The sequence below is a fragment of the Solanum tuberosum genome, unplaced genomic scaffold (genome assembly GCF_000226075.1).
Source record: "Solanum tuberosum cultivar DM 1-3 516 R44 unplaced genomic scaffold, SolTub_3.0 scf00226, whole genome shotgun sequence".
Lineage (NCBI taxonomy): Eukaryota > Viridiplantae > Streptophyta > Magnoliopsida > Solanales > Solanaceae > Solanum > Solanum tuberosum.
Genome location: NW_006239155.1, coordinates 641,131 through 664,462, shown reverse-complemented (window position 1 = coordinate 664,462; position 23,332 = coordinate 641,131). Strand labels below are relative to the sequence as shown.

General features: G+C 29.9%; 1 protein-coding gene across 4 annotated transcripts; it reads left to right on the top strand.

Moving 5' to 3' along the window:
* Window positions 1-18,050: 18,050 nt before the first annotated feature.
* Window positions 18,051-22,683, top strand: LOC102580436 (transcription factor bHLH74). 4 transcript variants are annotated; one of them, XM_015313125.1, is made up of 9 exons: window positions 18,051-18,197; window positions 19,153-19,679; window positions 20,137-20,373; window positions 20,483-20,548; window positions 20,630-20,698; window positions 21,110-21,181; window positions 21,268-21,408; window positions 22,088-22,169; window positions 22,268-22,683. In XM_015313125.1, the coding sequence occupies exons 2-9, from the start codon at window positions 19,221-19,223 to the stop codon at window positions 22,288-22,290; spliced, it is 1,149 nt and encodes a 382-aa protein (XP_015168611.1). In that variant the 5' UTR covers window positions 18,051-18,197; window positions 19,153-19,220; the 3' UTR covers window positions 22,291-22,683. The 4 variants fall into 4 exon arrangements, with proteins under 4 accessions (XP_015168611.1, XP_015168609.1, XP_015168610.1 ...); XM_015313123.1 differs by having other exon boundaries at window positions 19,075-19,679; XM_015313124.1 differs by lacking the exon at window positions 18,051-18,197 and adding an exon at window positions 18,229-18,637.
* Window positions 22,684-23,332: the final 649 nt, after the last annotated feature.

Below are 23,332 nucleotides of genomic sequence, written 5' to 3'. Positions count from 1 at the left end.
CTCCCTTTATTTCTACTTACTTGTCTATTTTTTACTTGGAAATCTAAAATGGTGACACATAAATAGAAATAGATGGAATATTAAAACTAATGTAATGAACATCATTGATTTCATCATTAATTATGAGTTAAAAGAGGGAATTAATGGTTAGTTGATTCATAGTAAGTGCATGTTTGAGTAATTAATGTGATACTGTTTGTTTCAAAATTAGGACAATGTTAGATACTGCATGGAGAGTACAAAAATGGTCCAAAAGTTAAAGAGTGGACCCAAAATGAAATGAGAATTGACAAGGTGGGTTATAGTGTACTGATCTTCATAATCATGATGTTATTGTTCTATCCTTATCAATAACTTCATTAGCTGGCCATAATTGCGCATAAACTTTTTAAGTAGGGTATTAATTAAGTGCCTACAAGAACTAATTTATAAATCAACACTTTGTGGTTTATACAGTAAAAAACTTAATATATACTACTCTCTATGTTTCAATTTATTTGATAGAAAATTTTAAAAAATAAATTAGATTTGTAATCTTAAACTGAAGATATACCGTATATGTCAAGATAATGAATAATAAAATAAAGAATTTCCTAAAAGGGAGAAATTTTAAAAGCAAATTAAAAAGGAAAGTAACAAAAACAAATTGAAACAGAAGGAAAATATTTGTTTTAAAGGTCATTTGAGCAAAATCTTGGAGCAACAATGAGGTTATCTCCCTATTATCTATAGGTTATAAGATCGAGTCGTGAAATTAGGCATCAATTATGTAAGGAGCAACATACTATATATATATTATATTACACCCTTTGAAGGTGGGTGTAACTTTTCTTTGAACCTAATCTGTCGTGTGATACTTCGTGCATCATATTGTTCTTTTTAGATAATACTTAAATTTTAATTATTAAGAAGCATTTATTTGTAACTAATTTAAATCTATGAAAGAATAGGTTATATTAAACTACTTCCATAAACTATATAGTTTATTTTATATTTATAATTGTTAATATTTAAAATCCATCCAAAAATTAAAATGGAAAAAAAGATATAGAAGTGGGTGAAGAGGAAAATATGAAGAGAGTACATAATAATTGAATGGTCAATGAATAAAAAAAAGGCATATAATAAGGAGGGAATATGTATAATTGATTAATTTTCTTGTTGAAAGGTCATTGTAATGGTCAAAAGGATTGAATTTTTTGTGGAAAAAATGGGAAAGTAAATTTGGATACTTCTAAATTCTATATATAATAACCAAAATCTAATATACTAAAAATAATGTGATTTGAAGTTTGTCACCTTTTGGTTTATAGTCAAAAACAATGATTACTTAATCGGTTGTGGACAGCTATGTAGTATAATTAATTCAAGCTAAACCACTATCACTGTGTATTATGTAAGACAGCAGTTAATCAGCTAATCAACTATATTTGCCCTCCATGCAATGTTTACTTCAAAAGTTACTACAATAATATCCTTAGAAAGTCACGTAATTTTATTTTATAATTCAAAAAACATTCAAATTAGTGTAGTACTTTTATCTGATGAGAGATCGGTAAAAATATATAATTTTTTAAATAAAATTTCGTAAGAAATATTTTCGAGAAGCCAATTTCAATATAAGTTTTTAATATATATAAATACTAGATGGTTATTTTCGTTTAGGCTGACAATGTAAAATTATTATTTCACAAAGAGGTCACGTAAAGTAATATACATATGACAAATTCATAAAGTGTGAGATTTGGCAACATAAAAAAGTCAAGTGTTTTTTTCTTTTAAATATTTGTTAATGCCCGCATCACTTTAACACTTCGATTAATTTCACAGATATTTATCATCTCCCACCAGCAATAAGTATCAAATAACTCTATCCACTAAACCTATAACAAATGGAAAAAAAAAAAACCACATAATATTTTTGTCTCTACAGCGATTTGAGCCTTTGGGTGCAAAGTGTAAAAAAATCATTTATGATATTAGTATATATAAGTTAAATCCTATAGTTTTAATTGAGATTACCAGAAATTGTACTTCTATCCAATTTTTTATAAGTTAAATCCTATAGATTTAATTCGGATTGCCATAATCTGGTCTTCTATCCAATTTTTGAAAATAAAGTTAAACAAATTATAAGGGTAAGATAAATTAATTAATGGATATATAGTACAAGAAAATGACCTTACATCCAAAATTATTCAAAACTCAAACATTAGTCCATAAACAAAAATGTATGCGGCAAAATGGACCACAAAATCAATTTATTTCATTTGAGGACCACGTAAAACTGAATAAAGCAAGTGAAAGTCCAGTAGTAGTAATTTATTATTATACATAACTTTACAACCATATCTTATACATGCTCAAAGATTTAAGAAGATTTTCTTTCAAAATATATATATATATTTTTTTAAAATCATAAGAAAAAACAAAGAAAAAAACGAAACCGTACAATATGGCAGCTGGTAAAGCATGGGACAATTCTACTATACAAAATATGTTGATTCGTTTTCAAAGAGTTAATAACACTAATAGATATTCAGAAAAGGACTATGATATGATGAGGCTAAAATATATATATATATATATATATATATATAATGTTCCCTCTAGAGGGGCCTTGTTTCCTACCATGAAACTGTTTTTTTATTTAAAAATAAATAATATTATGTAAATATATTGTTGAATTTTGTTGCAAGAAAAAAAAATGGCCCCTCTTTATTTTATTTATTTGGTAGTACGCAAGTCCCCATTTCCACGTGAAAATTGGCAGAACAAAAACTCTTAAATTTGGATGTGTGACATTATTGTTTCTATGCCAAACTAAGAAGGCTTTTACATTATTGGTAAGTTTACTAGATTGCTTTTTGGCTAGGTTAAAAGTTAAACCCTAGGTGAAAAAAACAAATGTAAATCTATGGTTCAGGTACTTTTCTAGTCCGTTTTTATTGGTAGAATAGATTAAAGTTGGAGTAGAAAATAAAATTTATTCGACATTTTGTATAGTAATTATAAATTCATGAGAATAATTTTAGAAGTGGTTTGGGAAGGTTCACATTAGAGTTTGACTATAATTCAAATGTGCGCCTCCGCACAAGGTTTATTTGAGGGAAGCGTTTCCTATTAAATTTTTTTTTTTTTATAGTCAGAACTCGAAATTGAGACCGCTAATTAAAAATGGACAACTTCATCCATTGTAACCTAAATAATGACTCAATAAACAAATACTCCCTCTGTCCACTTTTATTTGTCATGTTGCGCTTTTCGAAAGTCAATTTGACTAATTTTTAAAGTTAAATTAGATTACGTTAATTCGATATTTTTTTAAAAAAAATTAGATATTCAAAAACTATACGAAAAGTACTATAAGTTGCAATTTTTTGCATATCAATATGATGAAAATATACATCGTAAAATGTTGGTCAAAGTTCTTATTGTTTGACTCTAAAAAAGGAAACCATGGCAATTAATTGTGGACGAAGGGAGTAATATTTTCTGAATTTAGTAATTCACGATTTAATAAAGAAATTGTATATACATGGTTGGACATGGCTTTTTTAGTATATACATGGTTAATTATTTTTGTCGTTCACATAAACAAAAGATCATTTATTAGTGTTCCAACTAGTGGAGTACTAATTAGTGAGACTTTTATGGAGAAATATAAATGAAAGTATAAAAGACAAAATAGAAACTTGTAAGTACCCGTTCATTTATAATCAAAAGTTTAGAGATCGAACTTAAAAATTAAAAGATTAGGTGGAAGCCAACCCATAGTCAAGAGGATGTCAATGCTAACCATGCATACCCTTCTCAATTAGCTCTACTCATGTTTAGCACCTCACTAAGATAATTTTATTCATCCACCACTAAGTGAATTATTAAACTTCTTATAATTTCCAACCACACCCTTAATAAGCTCAACTCATGCGTAACATCTCACTAAGGTAACTTTACTAGATCGATGTTATTCATTTACAACTAAGTGCATTATAACGCTCTTTCTAATTTTCAAAAATGAAACTGAATTTACATAAATCAAACTTCAAAATAAGTATTAAACATCAGGGGCGGAGAACCAAAAAAAATTGTTAGATTTACACTTATAGGCACATGATGGTGAAAAGAGTAATTGTGAGCAGTGGCATAGCTACAGCCACCCCAAGATGTCCAATTGGACACCCTTCATCAAAAAATTAAATTGTATATACATGTCAAATTCTACATTTAAAGGATATATAGTTAAAGTTGGACACCCTTGACAAAAGTTATTTCTTTGGTGCAGTGGTAATAGATGTCCATTTGAATGAAGGAGTTTTAGGTTCAAACTCCAAATAATATAATATTTTTTTGTTTTATTTTGACAGTCACCCACTATTTTTTTGGACACTCTTGATAAAATTTCTGACTCCACCACCACTGATCGGGAGTACTTTAGACAAAGGGAAAGATAGAAGAAAAATGAACATTAAAGAGTGAGAAGTAAAGAGATAGCTACAATTGGGGAGGTATGTCCTGTCTCCAAAACAAAAGGCCATAAATATGAACCCCTTATTCTCCAATTCACCATTTATGAATGCTCAGTGTTAGATCAGTTTCTTCAAATTTTTTCACCAGTACTCAGGTCCCCCCATCCTTGTGTGATCAATGCTAATTATTTACATAATGATTTGTTTTCGTAAATTCAAAATTCAAAATTTATAAATTTTGTAACAATCTTAAGTTAGTTTACTATAATAGGTAACTAATTTTATGGTCATATATATATTTAAATATGTATAAGGGCATTTTTGGGTGGGCGTATAAAAGTAACTTATAAGTCATAAATAGATGATATTCTATTTTTAATTTTTGACTTATTTTAAAACTTTTTTGGCCTAAAAATGGGTGCTTAAAAGCATTTTATAACTTTTCTAAATACTTCCAAAACTAAAAAACTACTTAAAAGTCAAAAACATCTAAAAATAAATATAAGGACATTAAAACTGTATACAAATTACTTTCTCTAGACTTCACTTTTGGGCTATACTAGTTATTTTGTTATTATTGTTATATCTAATGTGCGCATAAATGAGTGATTTATAAATATAACCTTAGAGGGGGATGGTTTGAAATTTTTATCCAGCTTGCCTCATGGGCGTACCTTCAAGTTTAACATGTTTACATTATAATGCAAATGGAAGTTAAAAATTCAAGATCTATCCATTATCAATATAATTTCGATAAAATCTACTGAAAGCCCGTAAATGATACTCTAAATTTGCCTTTACATTTAGGCTTTTCGCAGCCGCAACGTAGCCACATGTAGTGACTGACATATAGATAATAGCAAGTCGAACATGCATCATTATCAAAATTTATATACTATTATATAAAAATATTATGTGAAATATATAAAATAAAAAGTAATTTCATATATATATATATATATATATTAAATGTTAAATATTCTTAATAAAAATTTTGACTTTGATTCGGATCTGAAAGCACTGAGGTAATTGTTCTCAACATTAGACAAAGTAGCATAGCGCAACGAAAACGAACAAATTAAATAACCTATTTACTACCCCCTGAAAAATTAGGCAGAGTTATCAAGCAACAATAATGACTCAATGAGTACATGCTTTTATTGGTCCATTGTCCACTACAGGATGTGTTTGGTACGAACGGAAATATTTTTTCTTAAAAAATAAGTGCATCTATTTTTTGTTTTTTATGTTTAATGTGTATATAAAAAATATTATTTTAAATTTATTTATATATAATCTAGACAAGGGATTGGATTGTGAGTGGTTGGGGAGGGGGTGCGGGTTATGAGGACGATGGTAGAGATAAAATGAGTTGGATGGTAAGGACAATACAATCAATGTTGAATATTATTTGTAGAACTGTTTTTCCTATTTTTATTAAGAAAGTCAAATTTTTTTTAAATAACTTAATTTTGCTGGAGAAAATATTTTTTGAAAAATTTGACCTATCAAATATGAGAAAATCAAAAAACAAAATCGATCATACCAAACACCCCCTAGTATAATATGTAATAACATCTACCAAATACTTAACCATAAATCTTAAAATTAGTAGTAGTAAACTATAGATATTTTCAGCAAAAAAAAAAAAAACATAGATAAATAAACGATCAAAAATAGTTTTTTTCCACATAAATTAAAGGTCCACTAGAGGTGCATTCCCAATGCAAATTGTCTGAGTATGGGTAGCTAAATTCAAACATTAGGTAATTGGTATCTTTGTGACAAAAAAGAAAAAAGCATCATTTATATGATATTTTTGCAGACTCATGGTACACTACCTCTGCATAGTAATTAATTTGTAGTATAGTACCATTTTTATTTTTGCGGGGTACCATACACTACTCCTTATTTCGTTACAGCCATGTAACAAAATAATATCAGTGAGGAATTACCCTCACGTTGTTGCAGACCCATGATATGATCAAAAATTTAATAATAATCAAGAAAATAATCATTGGGTGGGGGTGGGGAGATACTACTCTTTTGAAATTTTTAGTAAAGATGAAGAGTTGTAGCATTATCATGTATGGGTAGATTAGTACATTGGAAAATAGTCCTCTTCCATCTTTATTGAAGTGTCACATTTAAAATTTAGAGATTCAAATTTTAAATTTTGATTATGTGAAAAGTACTATAAATAATAATATCTGACAATTTGAAATATTAAAAAATATATATTGATTCTCAAAATTTCAATTGTACCACATAAAGAATTAAATTAAAACATAGAAATTAACATGCAATAATATCAAAGTACACTTATTTTTTGTAATAATTTTTTTTCATTATTTTATAAGTATATTAGTACTAAAAATGAGGCGGAGCCAAGTTTAGAAGTTTGGAGGGTCTAAATCAATTTATTTAGGCGTTCATAAGTTAATATACATAAATTTATTTAATTTTCTAATACAAATATATGGTCTATGAAAAAGCTAATGAGTTCGTTCGAACCCATGAATCTCATCTAGCTCCGCATCTGATAAATTAAATCCTTATCTCTTATTTATGAGCAACAAAAAAAAAGAGGGAAATTATTAAAGGAAAAGGATTGAACAGAAGAGCAGACAAATGACGTTAAGTTGGGCCGTACTGATCTGAAAAATCCGACATGTCCACATCCCCAAATCTAGTTGCAAATCTCTTTTTCTGTCCTTGCTTTTGTCATGCGGAGTCGGAAATTAAAGTTTATGAATTTGAATTTTTGAGATTTTAAATTAATAACTTATACATATTCAATAAATTTCTTACTACAAATACAAAGTTTGAACCAAACAATTTTTATGGGGGCAGGGGGAATCCCACTAGCTTAGATAGTTGATTGCTTAAATTATTACTTGGTGAGGATTCAAATTCTCACATCTGAAATTCCGAATCCCTCTCTGATTTCCTTTTCCTCTACCCCAAAGTGGGCTGGGCCTGGTGACTTTTACAAATAGTAAAAATTAGGCAAATGACATAGTATAAGAAAGAAATTACTTCCTTTCCCTACTCTTTCATTAATTACCAAAAATCCCTTTTTTTAGTGTTTTTCGGATACATTATATAGCAGCGCGGATACTTTAATTAATAACGGGCGGATACTTAATTAACGGGCAGATGCATAATATAGCAGTGCGGATACTTTAATTAATACGGGCGGATACTTAAATTAACGGGCGGATGCATAATATAGCAGCGCAGATACTTTAATTAATACGGGCGGATACTTAAACTAATAAAGTATCCGGTTAAGTTGAATTGGGGGAAAATAAGGGATTTTTGTATTTTAGTAAAAGAGTAGGGAAATACTGAGAATATGTAAAGAAGTGTTGTGTATTTAAGTAATTTCTCCTTACAAATATCCAAAACCATTGCAATTAATAATGGGCTGGACTCAAGTGCTCAATTCTAGGCCCAGTCATTTACGTTTGGACGGACCTTGGGTTGGGATTTGTGTAAATGTATCGATAAGTGAATACCAATGATCAAGAGGCTATAAGCTTCAATGACTACTAGTATAGTAATTAGATACACAAACAAAGTCTCATATTAATAGTTTAAAGAAAACATAAATTACATATAAATCGTAGTAACGATAATCTTTAATTAACTTGATTGTATTAGCCAATACTAAAATACGAGTATATAGTTTGTTGTTTTCCGATACGTATAGCTCAAAGTGTTTATACATGGACCGATAATATTCGAAGGCAAATCTACATGAATTATTACTATGGATTCACGTGACTATAGTAGCTTTTGATTGTATGGTATTGTGTTAATTTAGGGAAGATTTACAAAAATGATCTTGGAGGATGGATTGTCTTGACTTTTAATTTGACCTCGCTTTCCCATGAACGAAACATAAAGTATAACTAATTTTGATTTCCGATGTTGAAGGTTTGGCAATGAGGTTAGTCAGAAGTTCAAAACTACTCATTTTCACGATCATTGGAGGTAATTTTTTGAATTATTTAAGATAATAATGAGATCAAAATAAATTTTACAAATTAATTTATGTAGAATTTGGTATCATGTAAATAGACATTAGATTATTAGATCCAAATGATTTGAAAACAAAATGTAGTAACTCAACCCTCCTTAATTATATCCAAATTTGGTACTATAATTCTAACACTATCGACCAATGTGAATAAATGTACATGCTTCTCAATCACCAAAAAGTTTCAATATCTTCACCCAAGAATTGCATGCAAGGCCATGCAGAAAGCACAATAATCACAACAAAATTATGTTGTTTGCTAAATTCTCATGGCTACTCCTAGCAGTATTATTATTACCACACCAAACTCCAAGAACAACAACTCAGATGTTTTCATCTTTCTAACTCCAAGAAAATACAGTATTCGATATTCATATTAGGAGTACTTTACATATTCTGAATTCGTACAATATAAGATTCATTGAAGACGAAACCACGCTTATTGTCTTGATTTCTTTCATAGTCCATAATCAAATTTGAGACTTCTTATAAAGGATAAATGGTGGTGAATCCGATCCATTCCAACACAATGTTTGTTGGTGTAATTAGGGGGTAAAACTACAATTACTTCAGCCACATATTCGACAGAAATCAATAGCTTTAGCTCAAACCTTGTAATCTATATTTAAAATTCATTTAATATGTATAATTACTTTTAGTTTACAAAGGTCTAGTAATCTATATTTTCTAAAATTCAAAACATATAAACTTAAAATTCTAGTTCTGCCTCTGACTAACCGAGTAGGTTCATTTTACTCATCCTTGGCATTACCATAAAGAGGAGCTCTGCACAAACTTCTTGATGGGTAAAAATTAACTTAAAAAATGTCTTGAAAATGATTAGTCTTGTTCATGGTTGTCGATGGAATTATTGTTTTACAGCAAAGGAAAAAAAAAGTAACATTCTTAATTATATCAATCTAGTGCTAATTAAACTGCAGCCTTATTACTGCTAGCTTTTAATTACTATATTATTCTTAAAAGGAAAAGCTTAATTATTATACTCGTGTTCTGCGCATGCTTCCTACCTCTCACATTAATATTGGTTTAATTTGCATGGGTTCTTTAATTACCTTTACTTCTTTTTACATACCAACGTAGGATTCAAGTTAGCTATGACAATTCACAAGTACGCGGTAGATATCGAATTATTATATTTGAATCAAAAAAATTATATATTGCAATTTCGGTTTTATGATATTTGGCATGTTTTTATAAACTTTGGTATTCGGTATATTTTTAAAAAATTACTGAATACCATATTGAGTATGTAATTATAAATACAATTTATATATATTATTATAGTTCTAACAAATTCAAAAATTAGTATTAGTACAAATCTAAATATTTAGATGTTTGGACTTTGATTGCAGTTACGTTCTATCTTGATTGAAATGTTATTTTTGTGTATTTAATTAACAAAGAAAATTACTTGTACTTTCTTTTAAATATTTCTATATGTTTAAGCGGGTGTTATTATGATATAATTGAGATGTCTCTCGAAAAGGCGAAGTTATAGTTATTTATTAACAAATTATGACTTTCAAAATCATATCATACTGTACCATGCTCACCCTAATGGTAAACACGACCCTTAATAAGAAGTGTCATATGACATTGCTTGAAAATATTACTCCACTTCATGGCTAATATATATATATATATCGTATCACCGATACTTCTAGCAAAAAATATATCAAAGAGTTAATGTTGCACTACTAGAGAATTAAAGTTTATTAGAAGTTTGATCTAAAATTTCTTTAAAATTATTTTTCTATGATTATATCAGTAGAAAATAAGTAATAATTTGTGAACAACCCCCACCCCCCCTAATTAATCTGAACCATAGGGGGGGGGGGGGGTCCAACTTTTCATAAACAGTATTGATGACAAAGCTTCTTTTGGAGATTAATAATGTTATTATTATGTTAATATAGAAAAGGGATTGGAGTATGGAGTAAAGCAAAGCATGAAGTGATTTTCTTAATCTAGAAATTGATTATGTTTAAAGTTAAAGAATCTGATTAGGCACATATAAGCTTGCTTTATTAGAGATTCTTCTATCTAACCCATCATTGCTAATTGGGCAGGACCACAATCTTTGTTAGAACTCAAAATTAAAGGCCCACTCCTCCCCCCCCCCCCCCAAACAACAAAATCAAAACACACCCCCAAAAAAAAGCCCATTATAAGCCGCATGCTGTTTGTCTATTGCATTTTCGAGTTTTTACATGGTTTTAATTATGACATTTTAATCACTAAAATGTTAAGAAAATAAACTCAAAATAACAATAATGAAAATGAAAAAAAGACAAAACAGTAGAACTTTGGTTGAAACATAGTCATCCCGATGTTTCATTCAAACTAAGTCATGTTTTAATTAGATACTCTTAATAAAGTGTTCCAATTAGATACTCTTGGTTGATTTTTAAAAACAATTTTTTGCGTGTTTTCATTTGTCTATTAGATAGTTGAATCAACCATATAAAATATGTCATCTTCTTTAATTCCATGCAATAACCTCAAGAAAGAATGCATGAGGTTTTAAGGCTTATATGGGTGAATGCATAAAATTAAAGAAAATAACATATTAGTAGATGAACCAGTACACACGCAAGAAAAATAATAATCAAAATTTGAACCAAAAAAATTTAATATAAATACTTTATTACGAGTTGATTTATTAAATTGAAACAAAGATTAATTTTTTGTGTCTAAATGAAATATCATGATAAATTTATAGGGAAAATTATATATTAAAGTTATTTACATTTTTAAAAAAAATATTTTCAACAGAAATGTAGTGCAAATTGTAAGTAGATTTCCCATATTACCTCTGTTTAATTATTTAGCTGTAATGTAATGAGAGGAATGATATGATGTGAGTGCCCACACTGTTAAGTTTGGTATGCCGTTCAATTATCTCTCATCTTATTATATATCATCATCATATTTCTGTTTGAAACATTTGAAGCATAAGTTTGCATAAATTGTAAATTAAGATATTTGTAATAATTTCCTCATATATACAGTATTTTTTTCCTTCTAGAAATTTCCAAAGATTTTTAATATGGTGTTTTTAAGAAAGAAAAAGTATAGGTAATGTTAATAGGAGGCAATTTAATTGAGTTTAAAAAAGTCAATAAGATATGTATTAATTCTCTCAAAAGTTATTTAAGTTGAGATGTGATGAATTAAACAATGATTAAATGTTTAATACACCCAACTCTTACATAGTTTCGGTCTTTGTTATTTTCTTATGATTTATTTGTTATCTAAGTTTTTTTTTTCTTATTAAGGCTATAACACATCAAACAAGTAAAAAAATTAAAAATATCTGTATAAGCTTTTTTCATATGTTATATGGCTACATATTTAGCCCAAATAAACTTTTTCATATGTTATTTGGCTACGTATTTAGCCTAAATAAGTTAAATGTTAAAATTATTTGAAGTGAATCGATCAAAATAAGTTGAATTAATAAAGGGTAAACTACATAAATCCCATTAGTTTAGGACCTAATTACTAGAATTCAAGATAGTTTCGGTAATTACATCCTATATCATATTTTTTTCTGTCGGATACATATATCATTACTCGCGAGATACATGTATCTGACAGTTTGAATTAAAGAGATACATATTTTAATAATTTTGAATTAAATGTGTGTAACCTATTTCCTTAAATAAAGGAGTAATTTAGGCTTAATTAATAATTCTAACTAGATTTGTCACATTCATTAACATATCAATTTTAACAAATCTTCCTAAACTAACGAAATCCTAAAACCACAAGAGTTTTCTAATTGAAAACTTCATCTCCCTGGCAACAAGTTTGAAAATCGTGGACCACCATGGGATCAATCTTGATCTTTTCTTAATCTCAAATGCTAGAAGAGACATTCTTGAATCTCAAAGTTAGGCTCAGTGCTGATGATATTCATTTTCGAATTTCTGTGATTGAAAGGAACCAACAAGGAGAGAAAAGTCCGGTGGACGAAGATGGGATCATTTTTTTCATTTCTCCAGATTTATCTCGATGTGTATCTAAACTTTTTACTTTTCTTTCTTTTCTTTTGGTTTTGTTTTAGCTTATTTTCTTTTTGGTTTCCGTTTGGTCCAATTTGTTTTTGGATCCTTTTGCACGTATTTCAGATACTTAATGTTCGATTTTATATTTTTACTTTGTAATATGAGCTTTGATTAGTATTAGAGTTTCAATTAGTGGAGACTTATGTTTTTGACACATTATTGATGTATCTGACACATAATTGAGATGTGATTATATGTATCTAGTTTTTATCATTGTATCTTATTAAGTATGCATGTATCTATTTTTTCTTGGGTATTAATTTTGAATTATTATTTTTTGGATTAATGATACGACAGATACTCTAAATTGTTTCTAAATTCATGCGTTTCAGATACATTTCATATTTAGCTACACATAATTAGATGTATCTCCTTATCAATACGTATTCGAGATACATGTTTTTGGAATGGAATGGAGAAATAACAAACTCAAACAATGTAAAAACCCTAAAATCAATCGGCTAAAAAAGTTTAAAATATTGCTTAAGATACATGATAGGGTTGAAAACAAATATACAATGTGAATAACTACATAAAATCTTACTTTGCCACTTCAACTAATGTTGATTATGTAGTGGATATGAATCTTGTACATGCAAAAAGTATATTGAACTGTTAATGAAGAAGAGGTAATGGTGGGATACGTGTGGGAGTGGGAATGAGATACAAACTTGTTTTGTGAATAGGGTGAAACGGGTTAAGGAAGAAGGGGTAATGGTGGGATACGTGGGATAGTGGTACATTTATTAAAAAGTGGTATTTTATGTAATAGTTTTAAAGTAGAGATAAAATATGTATATAGGGTAGTAAAGTATGTCTAGATGGGTAGTTTTTCCATTAATAAATAGGTCTATAATTAAACATTCAAACTTGAACAAGTTGAATGAATCATACTAGACTAATTCATCACGCATATATCACACTTTTATCATTTAGAAAGTCCAAGTCCAATTCCTATATAATCCTATAAACCCTAAATAAATGTACTAGATCTAGTAATTCAACTATTCACATGAATTTCATTTTGAATAATTAGTACTTATCACGTTATAATAACGAATGTCACACCAAATTGTTGATGTACAAATATATTATATATTGCCGTGACGCAATTAAGAACTTTCTTGACTAATGTGTGCTACTTTGTAAAAAAATTAGGCTGATTATTAATTATGATCCACCTACGTACGTAATATGAAAACAAATGATAACTAATGTGTTAATCACTCATTATAATGTAACATAGTACAAAACTAACCACAAGCTTAGAATGTAAGGCATTTAACGAATTATCCCTATATAGATATAGAGCCAATTAGTACAAAACAAATTATTCAACTTTAAAAGAGGCAATGGAAAATTGATGTTACTTCCATATAGTGCAAATCAATTATGAAGTGATAGAATTTATATTATTTTTATGACCGAGAAATCAATTTAACGTCAACCTTAGGATTAATTGTATCTTTGAAATCTAGAGATAAATGAATCAGTCTCTCTACTTTTCTCCATTTGAAAACCGAACTTATTTTGCATGAGGAAGAGCTTAGACTTGTGACTCGTCCCTCAACCCTCTTGAACTAATCCCTGGGGCTGAAGTGCCCCCTATTTTTTGTTTATACATAACGTATATATATTATGCATTTATTAATTTGATTTTATGATTGAAAAATTGGACTGACGTCAATCCTTAGACCAACAACATTTTTTTGAAACTCAAAGATAATGGATTAGTCCCCTAATTTTCTTCATTCAAAAACCAGACTTGTTTTGCTGAAAGAATTCAGACTTGTGACTCATTCCTAACTAAGATCTGGGAAGTCAAATTTCTATATATTATTTTTGTTTTGTCTATATACACCATATATTATACATTTATTGATTTGATATAACTTTCAAATATGAAATAACTTTATTTTTCGAATAGAATTTGTATTTATGAATCAATAATCAAGAATGAGCATCAATTTGTATCAAGACTTTTGTGTTTGTGTTGGTGGGGGTGGGGTGGACATAAACTTGAATTATTTCCAGCAAAATTACAGCATTAAGAGAGTATTGACCAGATAACACATGGTTTGACCAAGTTTTAAGGTTGGGACATTAGGTAGGTACATGAAAGAAAAACAAATAAACAGTATATATATAAAGAGACTACCCCTACAGCTGGAAACAATGAGGTAAAATTATGGGGATTAGATTCCCTAATTCCTTTATTATGTTATATGAGGACCCAATGGCCCTATGGAGAAGGCATTATTATTTCTTAAAAACAAATAGTATTATATAGTATACATTAAAGAAAAGATGAGACTGACATATGAATATTAAAAACCAAATAGAAAATGAATGTAAAGCAGAAGAGTAGGGAGTATTATTATTGAGTAGTACTTAGCTTTGTCAACAGCAGCACTATCTTTTCAATTGTACAAATCTTAAACCTCACACTTTATTATCTACCCATCAATCAAAGCAACTTCTCTGCATAGCATCTTTGAAATACAATTTGCGGGACCCATTCTTTTTTTAATTTTTTTTTACAAATTTTAATTCCTAGAAACTCAATATTGCAATATTTTATTAAGTAAGTACTTTTTTTAACACTAGGGGTCTAGGCCCTAGGAGTCAAGACTGAATTGAATGGTGTTGACACTTCACGCTAGGTTAAAAGGTTGATGGTGTTTAGATCGTTGCTATGTTAAGGCTATTTGAATAACTTCTACGTATTTTGAAAGATAAACTAAGATAGTTTGTTACAAAAATAATACTACTATATAGAGTATTGTCGAGATATTCAAGGCACAAGTGACTTGTGAATATAATGAAAGTGGCTCCGGCGTGGTGTGCACCTTATAGTATAGACTATGTGGATCCTTTTGGTGGATTAAATTTGATGTTTTAATTCATATTTAGTATGTTATTGATGTTGTAACTCATTTAGAATTTGATTTGACAACAATTTGGTATGTAGTTGTATATTATAATAGACTAAAAAAGAAGATGAAACAAATAAATTGAAATGAACAGAGTATATAGCATATACTAAACAAACTCCTTTTATGTATTGAATAAAGAGTTCGAGCTTTAAAAATAAAATTAGTTTTAGTAAATGGGTTTTACTACTTATAATGAGACTTCTCAGTACAAATTCATAATAATCAAATTTCAAAACAGACGTAGAACAAGATACTAAAAAGAAAACGTCCCTCTATTCTATTTTTTGTGATATTATTATTTCACAGGAATCAAATAATTCCTCATTAAAAATTTAAACGTTTATTACATGAAATGTGGTCTTATATTGTTTTTAAATATGTAAAAGACTATTTCACAAATTTAAGACATCAATATCCAAATTCACGTCAAGATTAGATAATAGACTGTTCACACTTTGAATTTTTTTTTTTTTGGAATAAAGGGAGCAAGTAAAAGAAACTATAATATTTGTTTCACATTCTCGGACATGAAAATTGTTGTGAAGTTAAATTGAGTATGCATCAAATGGTTTTGGTAAAAGAAAAAAATATAATACTTTTCATTTTTTATTTTTTTATTTAGTCAATTAAACTAATCATCACAACTAAATTGAATTAATTAAATTCAATATTTTAAATAATCATGTTATAAATTACAATTTCTTTCATATCAAGATAGTGCAAAAGTTAAAATATTGATTAAAATTCATATTATTCAAAATTTGAGAAACAAAATACTCTCTCTATTCAAATTTACATGACACCACTTTTGAGATTTGTGATCAAAAATAAATTTTAGATATTTATATGATTATAAATCATTCGTGTGCCTGTGTATCAATTGAAGATATTTTGTTGTAGGGAATATAATATTACATATCTGTGTTAGAAGCATCAAATAAGAAATGCAGGCCTAGTACAGCAGTATACATCATCAATCAAATTGAGAAGTGATTTGGTGGGCCATAACATGCATAGTACACAGTAGTAATGAACAGTAGAACTCATGGAGTTTTGATGGACCAGAGAAGCACAAGATTATTTCTGAAAGAGGAGAAGAATTGTTAGGTTAGTTGGCACTCATAGAAAATAAAATGAGTGTGTAACAGCAAAGAGAGCTCTGTTACAACAGTTGGCAAAATGTGTCAGTTAAAAATTAGGAAAAAAATGAAAAGTTATGTCAAACTTGGCCTTCAAGAGAAGAACAAGAACCTCTCCAGTATGTTGTATGTGAAATCATTTAATAAGGTTGTTCGGTGCAATAAACTTTCGTTAGATAGATTCAGGGGCGGTTCAACGTAATTGGGGGCCTAAAACGAAATTTTAATTTGAGGGCTAAAATATAAACAAACTTCGTGTACATATTTATTCAAAAATTATTTTTCTCACACTATTTAGATGAAAATTATTAGTATTTAATATTGTTTTTCAGTTATTGATTTTAGGTAGGATTTTATCGACTCAACATTGAAAACATCCTTTCAGTGAGACAATTATTATATAAATTGTTAACATAATTTTATAAGTAATAAGTTGACAAATATTAAATAAAGATAAGAGTTAGAACCAAATAATCTGATTTAAGAAGTTGATGACTTGGTATACACCATTTTAATATGCTTGTTGTAATGTTTGAAACTAAAATTTAAAAAGAAATAAAAAATAATTTGTAATTCACTTTGTTCAACACTTTTCACTATTAATTCTTATTTTTAACAAAGTAATAAAAAATAATTTGTAATTCACTTTGTTCAACACTTTTCACTATTAATTCTTATTTTTAACTAAGTATAAAAGATGTTAAAGTGGGTAAAATAATATATATTTTTATCATAATTAATCATTTTTTTCTATAAAAATTTAACACATAATTTATTCTGGATAATAATTTGGGGCCCCCAAAATTTGGGGGCCTAAGGCATAAGCCTTGTTTTACAAAGGCAGGAGTCGGCCCTGGGTAGATTTGAGAAAAGGATCAGACTAATGTACACAGTTTTATCCTATATTTCTGTAAAAGTGTAAAGAAATAGTTTTTAGGTCTAACTCAGCCCTGAAGCTCAACGAAAAAATGATTATCCAAGTCATATAAAGAGTTGTCATCATACTCAACAACCTGCCTCACATCTAGAACTGGAGATGTGTTGATAATTTAATATGAGGATCCAACATCTGTAAATTATAATCTAGTATAAATGTGGCTTTGATACCAATTAAAGAAAACAAACTTTGAGTTTAACTCAACCCCAAAAATTACCCAAATCATACAAAGAGTTCAAAATTACTTTATCCCACCAAATGTAAGACTCAATACATAGATTGTTTCTACGGTTTCAATCTGTGACATCCTGATCACATGACAACAACTTTATGAGTTATGCTGAAAGACGGTATGTGAAGTCATTTATTAATTGGAAATAATAAAAAGCATAATGTATAGGAATGAGTGTATGTGTTTACAATATTTTAAAGGAAAGGAAATTACAAGGAGTAAAGTATGGGAAAAAAAGGGGAAGGATTAGGTTCTGTAATAATTTAAGCAACCATTTCTGTAAGAGCAGTTGGCAGTAGTTAGTATGTCTTTTATAAAATCATAGATGTCACCATTTTGCTTGGGCAGGTAAAATACCTTTTACTATCTTCTTAAGTATTACTTATTGCTCTCTCTTTCTAAAAATATATATAATTTGATCTATTTAGTATAAAGTTTGCTTCTTTACTACTTAGTTCTTGAAAGTACCCCAGTTGGTGAATTTAAGTGGTGTAAAAGGAGTACTATCAAAAACCCAATTTAGGCTACTGTATGTTATATAATTGGGGTTAGGAATTAGTGCTTTTTATTGGCATTTTTAGCTAAAATATTTCAGAATATCTGAAAAGTCTTGTTGGAGTCTATTCTTTTTTCTTGATACTTGTGGGGCTTTGAGTTATTTTTTGATTCTAAGCTTCAGCTGAGACAATTGGTATATTTCCTTAACAAGAACCTTTTTCTTTAACAAACCCCATTCTCTTCTCCATATTGAATTTGCTGGAAGATAAAAAGAACAGTGAAGAGCTAAGGTTAATGTGAAGCTTGTAACTTTCTCTTTGCTGTTTTTAATAGTAGTAAACAAAAGGAATCTGCTTTCTTTTCTATTAGTGTGAGCTGTTATTTCACCAATGCTTTTCACTTGTTCATTTGTCTACTTTATGCTCTGAAAGTTTCATACTTTCTTGTCTCTGGGAATTAACTACTTTTTTTTCCCATCTTATTAGACTAGGCTTGATCCTAGGGTTCTTGAAAACAAACAAGGGGGGTTAAAGATTTTATGCCTGCTACTTTGGATTTTTTTTTAATTTTTTACCTTTGTTGTGTGTTTATAGGATGCTGCATTGAGAGATTTATTTTGCTTTAAAGCTGCCAAGTTATTTTGTTCCTTGTTGAGTCTTGCAAGATATTACTAGTTCTTTTTGGTCAAACCCCACTTTACCTTTTCTTTTTTATTTTTCTTGCACAGAGTTCCTTTCTGTCAAATAACAATCAAGTTCTTAGCTTTGGTTAAAAACATTGCATTGGTGTTGTTGCCTTTTTGAAGGTTGCACGAATTGAGTTCAGAACTAAATTTGTGGATCCTGAGCTCTCTGTCTTTGTATTTTCTTGAAAATGGGTACTAAGGAAACTGGTTCTTTCAATTGCCCTTCTACTGGGATGAATAGAGCAGATTCAATGCCTAATGTTGACCCTTTTAGTGGTTCTGGATGGGATCCACTTCTTTCACTGAATCAGAAGGGAGGGTTTAAAGGATCTTCAGTTGTTGGTCACAATGAGTTTGTCAATTTGCCTTATCAATCATCTCAGTTTGCTCACTATCCATCTGATTCAAATCTAGCTGAAATGGTCCCAAAGATTCCAGCTTTTGGAAATGAAAGTTACTCAGAATTGGTCAATACTTTTCCTTTACAAGAACAGCTAAGAGGGGCAAATTGTTATGCTAACTATGTTAAGAACAGAGGGATTTCCACTGAAGGAGAGTGCCAAATTTCTGGTGAAGGTGCTGTGGAGGTTTCACCTAATGGGAAGAGGAAAATATCAGAAAACCATTCTTTATCCAATGCCAACAAGGTATATTGCTATCTTTTTTAAGTCTTTCCTGTTAGTAGGTAGTAGTGCATTGTCTTGTTGTTTGTTCATATTAGAAGTCCTAGTATTGCTCGTATAGTTTCTTGCCCTTCGATTTCTGTTACTATATATTTATTCCTTATACCTCAATTATCATATTATTTTCTTGTTGTTTATGTTTTGTTACTATATGCTGTTTTTGTTATTAGCTATTGTTTCTTCTACTTCCTTTACTTCTTTTGTTGGACTGTTTTGAACTGTTATTTCTTGAGATGACAATCTATCAGAAACGGCCTCTCTTTACCTTTGAGGTAGGGGTAAGGTCTACATACGCTCTACCTTCCCATACCCCACTTTGTGGGATTACACTGTTTAAGTCATTGCTGTTTTTAAGTCTTTCCGATCATCGGTGTTGCTGCTAGAAAATGTCCATTTAGTTTTTGTGCTTTCTTCAATGTAGAATGTTGAAGGAGAGCTGCAGAAGGCTCCATCAAGAGATAGTTCAGACTGTTCAAAAGAACAAGATGGTGGAAAAAGACACAAAACAGACCAAAATGTTAGCTCTAATTTAAGGAGCAAGCAAGCAGGGAAACAAGTTAAGGATGACTCTGATGGTGGAGAACCTCCTAAGGATAGTTATGTTCATGTTAGGGCTAAAAGAGGGCAAGCCACAAACAGCCACAGCCTTGCTGAAAGGGTAACTCATAGTCTCCTACTGGCCTTAAAAGATAATGTTGTAATCAATTTAAGTTGTTTATCATTTCTTGACATATTGAATGAATCTTAAAAGTCATTTTGGCTGGCAGGTGAGGAGAGAAAGGATCAGTGAGAGGATGAGATTACTTCAAGAATTAGTTCCGGGCTGCAATAAGGTATTTACTAGTTTTATTGTTGCTTAAATTTTTGTTTATTTGTGATGTATGGTTAAAATTGTTAAATTTTATTTTCAACAGATAACTGGAAAAGCTGTGATGCTTGATGAGATTATCAACTACGTGCAATCGCTGCAACAGCAGGTTGAGGTAAATATGATAGCCCCTGGCTATAATTTTGTGTTTTCTGTGCCTGATCAGAACGAATTGTGAGTTACTATTGTAACACAATTTTAGATAAGACATAACTAAATCATGTAGGATTAATCCAATGGTGCTCCTTTAACTTATTTTGTTAGCATGAGCTTTTTTCTTCTGATGAAGAATCTTGCGAGATCATGGTTCGTTTTGAGAAAAGTAAGCTTGGCCTAACAAATTAACTTAAGAGGGATCCATTCAGAAGATGTCTGTGATAAATGAGTATTAATTTTGACTTAAGGATATGCTCATTGTACCGGTCTAATGCAGGGAAAAGTATTCTTTTCCTGTGTTAGAATAAGTGTTCCATGCTTTCAAGAACTGATTAAACTGATTCCAAATTGATCTGATTCGATGTTGCAGTTCCTGTCAATGAAACTCGCTACTGTAAATCCGGAACTGAACTTCGATATTGATCGTATTTTATCAAAAGAGGTAAGTTTAAGTATAGTGTTTGTGATCATCTATATTCAATGTTTAACTATGAAGTTGAAAATTCACTTGCTTACCCTTAAATGTAGATGCTCCATCAGCAAACTAGCAATGCAGCTCTTCTTGGTCTTGGTCCAGGGCTAAGTTCCTCTCTTCCTTTTCCTGGAATTTCTCATGGAAGTTTTGCTGGTATCCCCGGAACGACACCACCCTTCCATCCCTTGCCTCAGGTATAACCAAAGTTCTCTCATAGGAAAAAACTTATGTGCACTCGATGCCCACGCCAAGCAAATAAATGCAAGACCCGACTCAACATATACACTGTTAACACTAAACCATAGTTAGGTAATATGCAAATTGTTGTTTGATATGTGACTCATATAGTAAATGTGCCGTTTAACTTGGTTTCAGTTGACATCTATGTGCTCCCACTTTGGCTGTGCACACATAGACACTTAAACTTGTATAAAGTTGAACAAGTAGACACGCGTCCTACAAGGCAATTCACTTGAGATACTCTTAAATTTGTATGTATTAAGCAATGTATGATGCATGTGTGTATTTGTTCAACTTTGTACATGCTTAAGTATCTACGTATGCACGCCCAAAGTTGGAGGGCATATATATTAGCTAATGACAAGTTAGTATTATTGGTTTAGTGTAAATACCGAGAGCAAGAGTATTTTCCGTCTCTCATTCTTGTGGTGGCAAAGACCGGAATTTTGTTCCGGGTGTTCAAGATTAGTATGAATGTATGAAAAATAAACTTTAACCTATACATTTAGTATAATAGTTTATATAACTGAACATCCTTCACTGTACGTTGCTACGGCATTGCATTCTTGTTTCACATTTTACTCATCTTCAAAAAAAAATTTAAAATGAAGTCCTATTTTTTTTCCGATGCAGAATGTATGGGACAATGAGCTTCAAAGCCTTCTTCAAATGGGATTTGATTCAACTTCATCTATGAACAATATGGGACCAAATGGTACTGCTCCTTAGCTACTACACATACGCTCTTTATTGTAAAGAACATGTTCAATCTCTTATTTTTTCCCAAGTATAAAACCGATTTCATGTAAACAGGACGGTCAAAGTTGGATCTGTAGATTCTTTTTCGGGACAGATGTTTGCGTTGTTTTACTATGATCAGACGATTCGATTTACCCCAATTGACTGCAAAATGTGTTTTGCATACTTGGACAGAAGATATAGTGAAAATTTACTTTACTTTTTTCTGGAGTTGTATAGGATATTAGCTCCTAACTCATTTTGGTGTTCTTCGAGTTTTAGCAGAAGAGATTATTTTAGATTGGTAAGAAATGACTGTACATTGAAAACAAGAAACATCATTTGGGGTATGATGTCTTGTTTCAATTATGTTTGTGCAAGTGTAAGAATTTGTTTGAGGATTTTTCAGAGAAAAAAACATTGGTGATTCTCTTGTAAAGTCTTGTCATATCTGAAATGATCAGCAATATAGTTGTGTTTTCTTTTTCTTACTCTAATAGCCCTCCTAGTTCAATACCTGAGCTTCTCAATTTCTTCTTTCTGTTGTTTTTTTTTTTCCCTTGTGTGGCCACGGGTGGATCTAGGTTTGGCAAAACTCAGTAACTTTGGTCTAAACCTTGTATTAGTCTTAAGAAATCCATTGAATGTCTACAGATCTTTAATTTGGAATCTAATATATAGCATAAAATGGTAAGAATCTCGAACTCACAAGCTTCAAATTTTGTTGATTTTACAACTCTAGTTTTCCTCCTGCAACCTTCCCTTATTGAATATTGGATCCTAGTTGTCCATTTTTTTTAATATATATAATATGATGTTTGACGGATACAAAGTTTAAGATGTTAATTTGGCTGATAAAAGGATTTTACTTATTAAAAGTAGTTGAAGTGTCACATTAAAGTTTAAATTTTGATTTCTTGAAAGTTTCAAAAATTGTATAAATAAAATTATCAGCAAATAAAGTTAAACATTTAAAAATATTCTATAACGAGAATTGTCATGTAAATTGTAGGTGTCAAACATTTTGAAGTATTCTACAACAAAAATAGTGTCATCTAAGAAGGGATCAGGTCCCCTTCAGTAGCATTTTGTCCATTATTCTTCAATGGAAAAATAGTGAATTTTTAGCGATAGTAGATT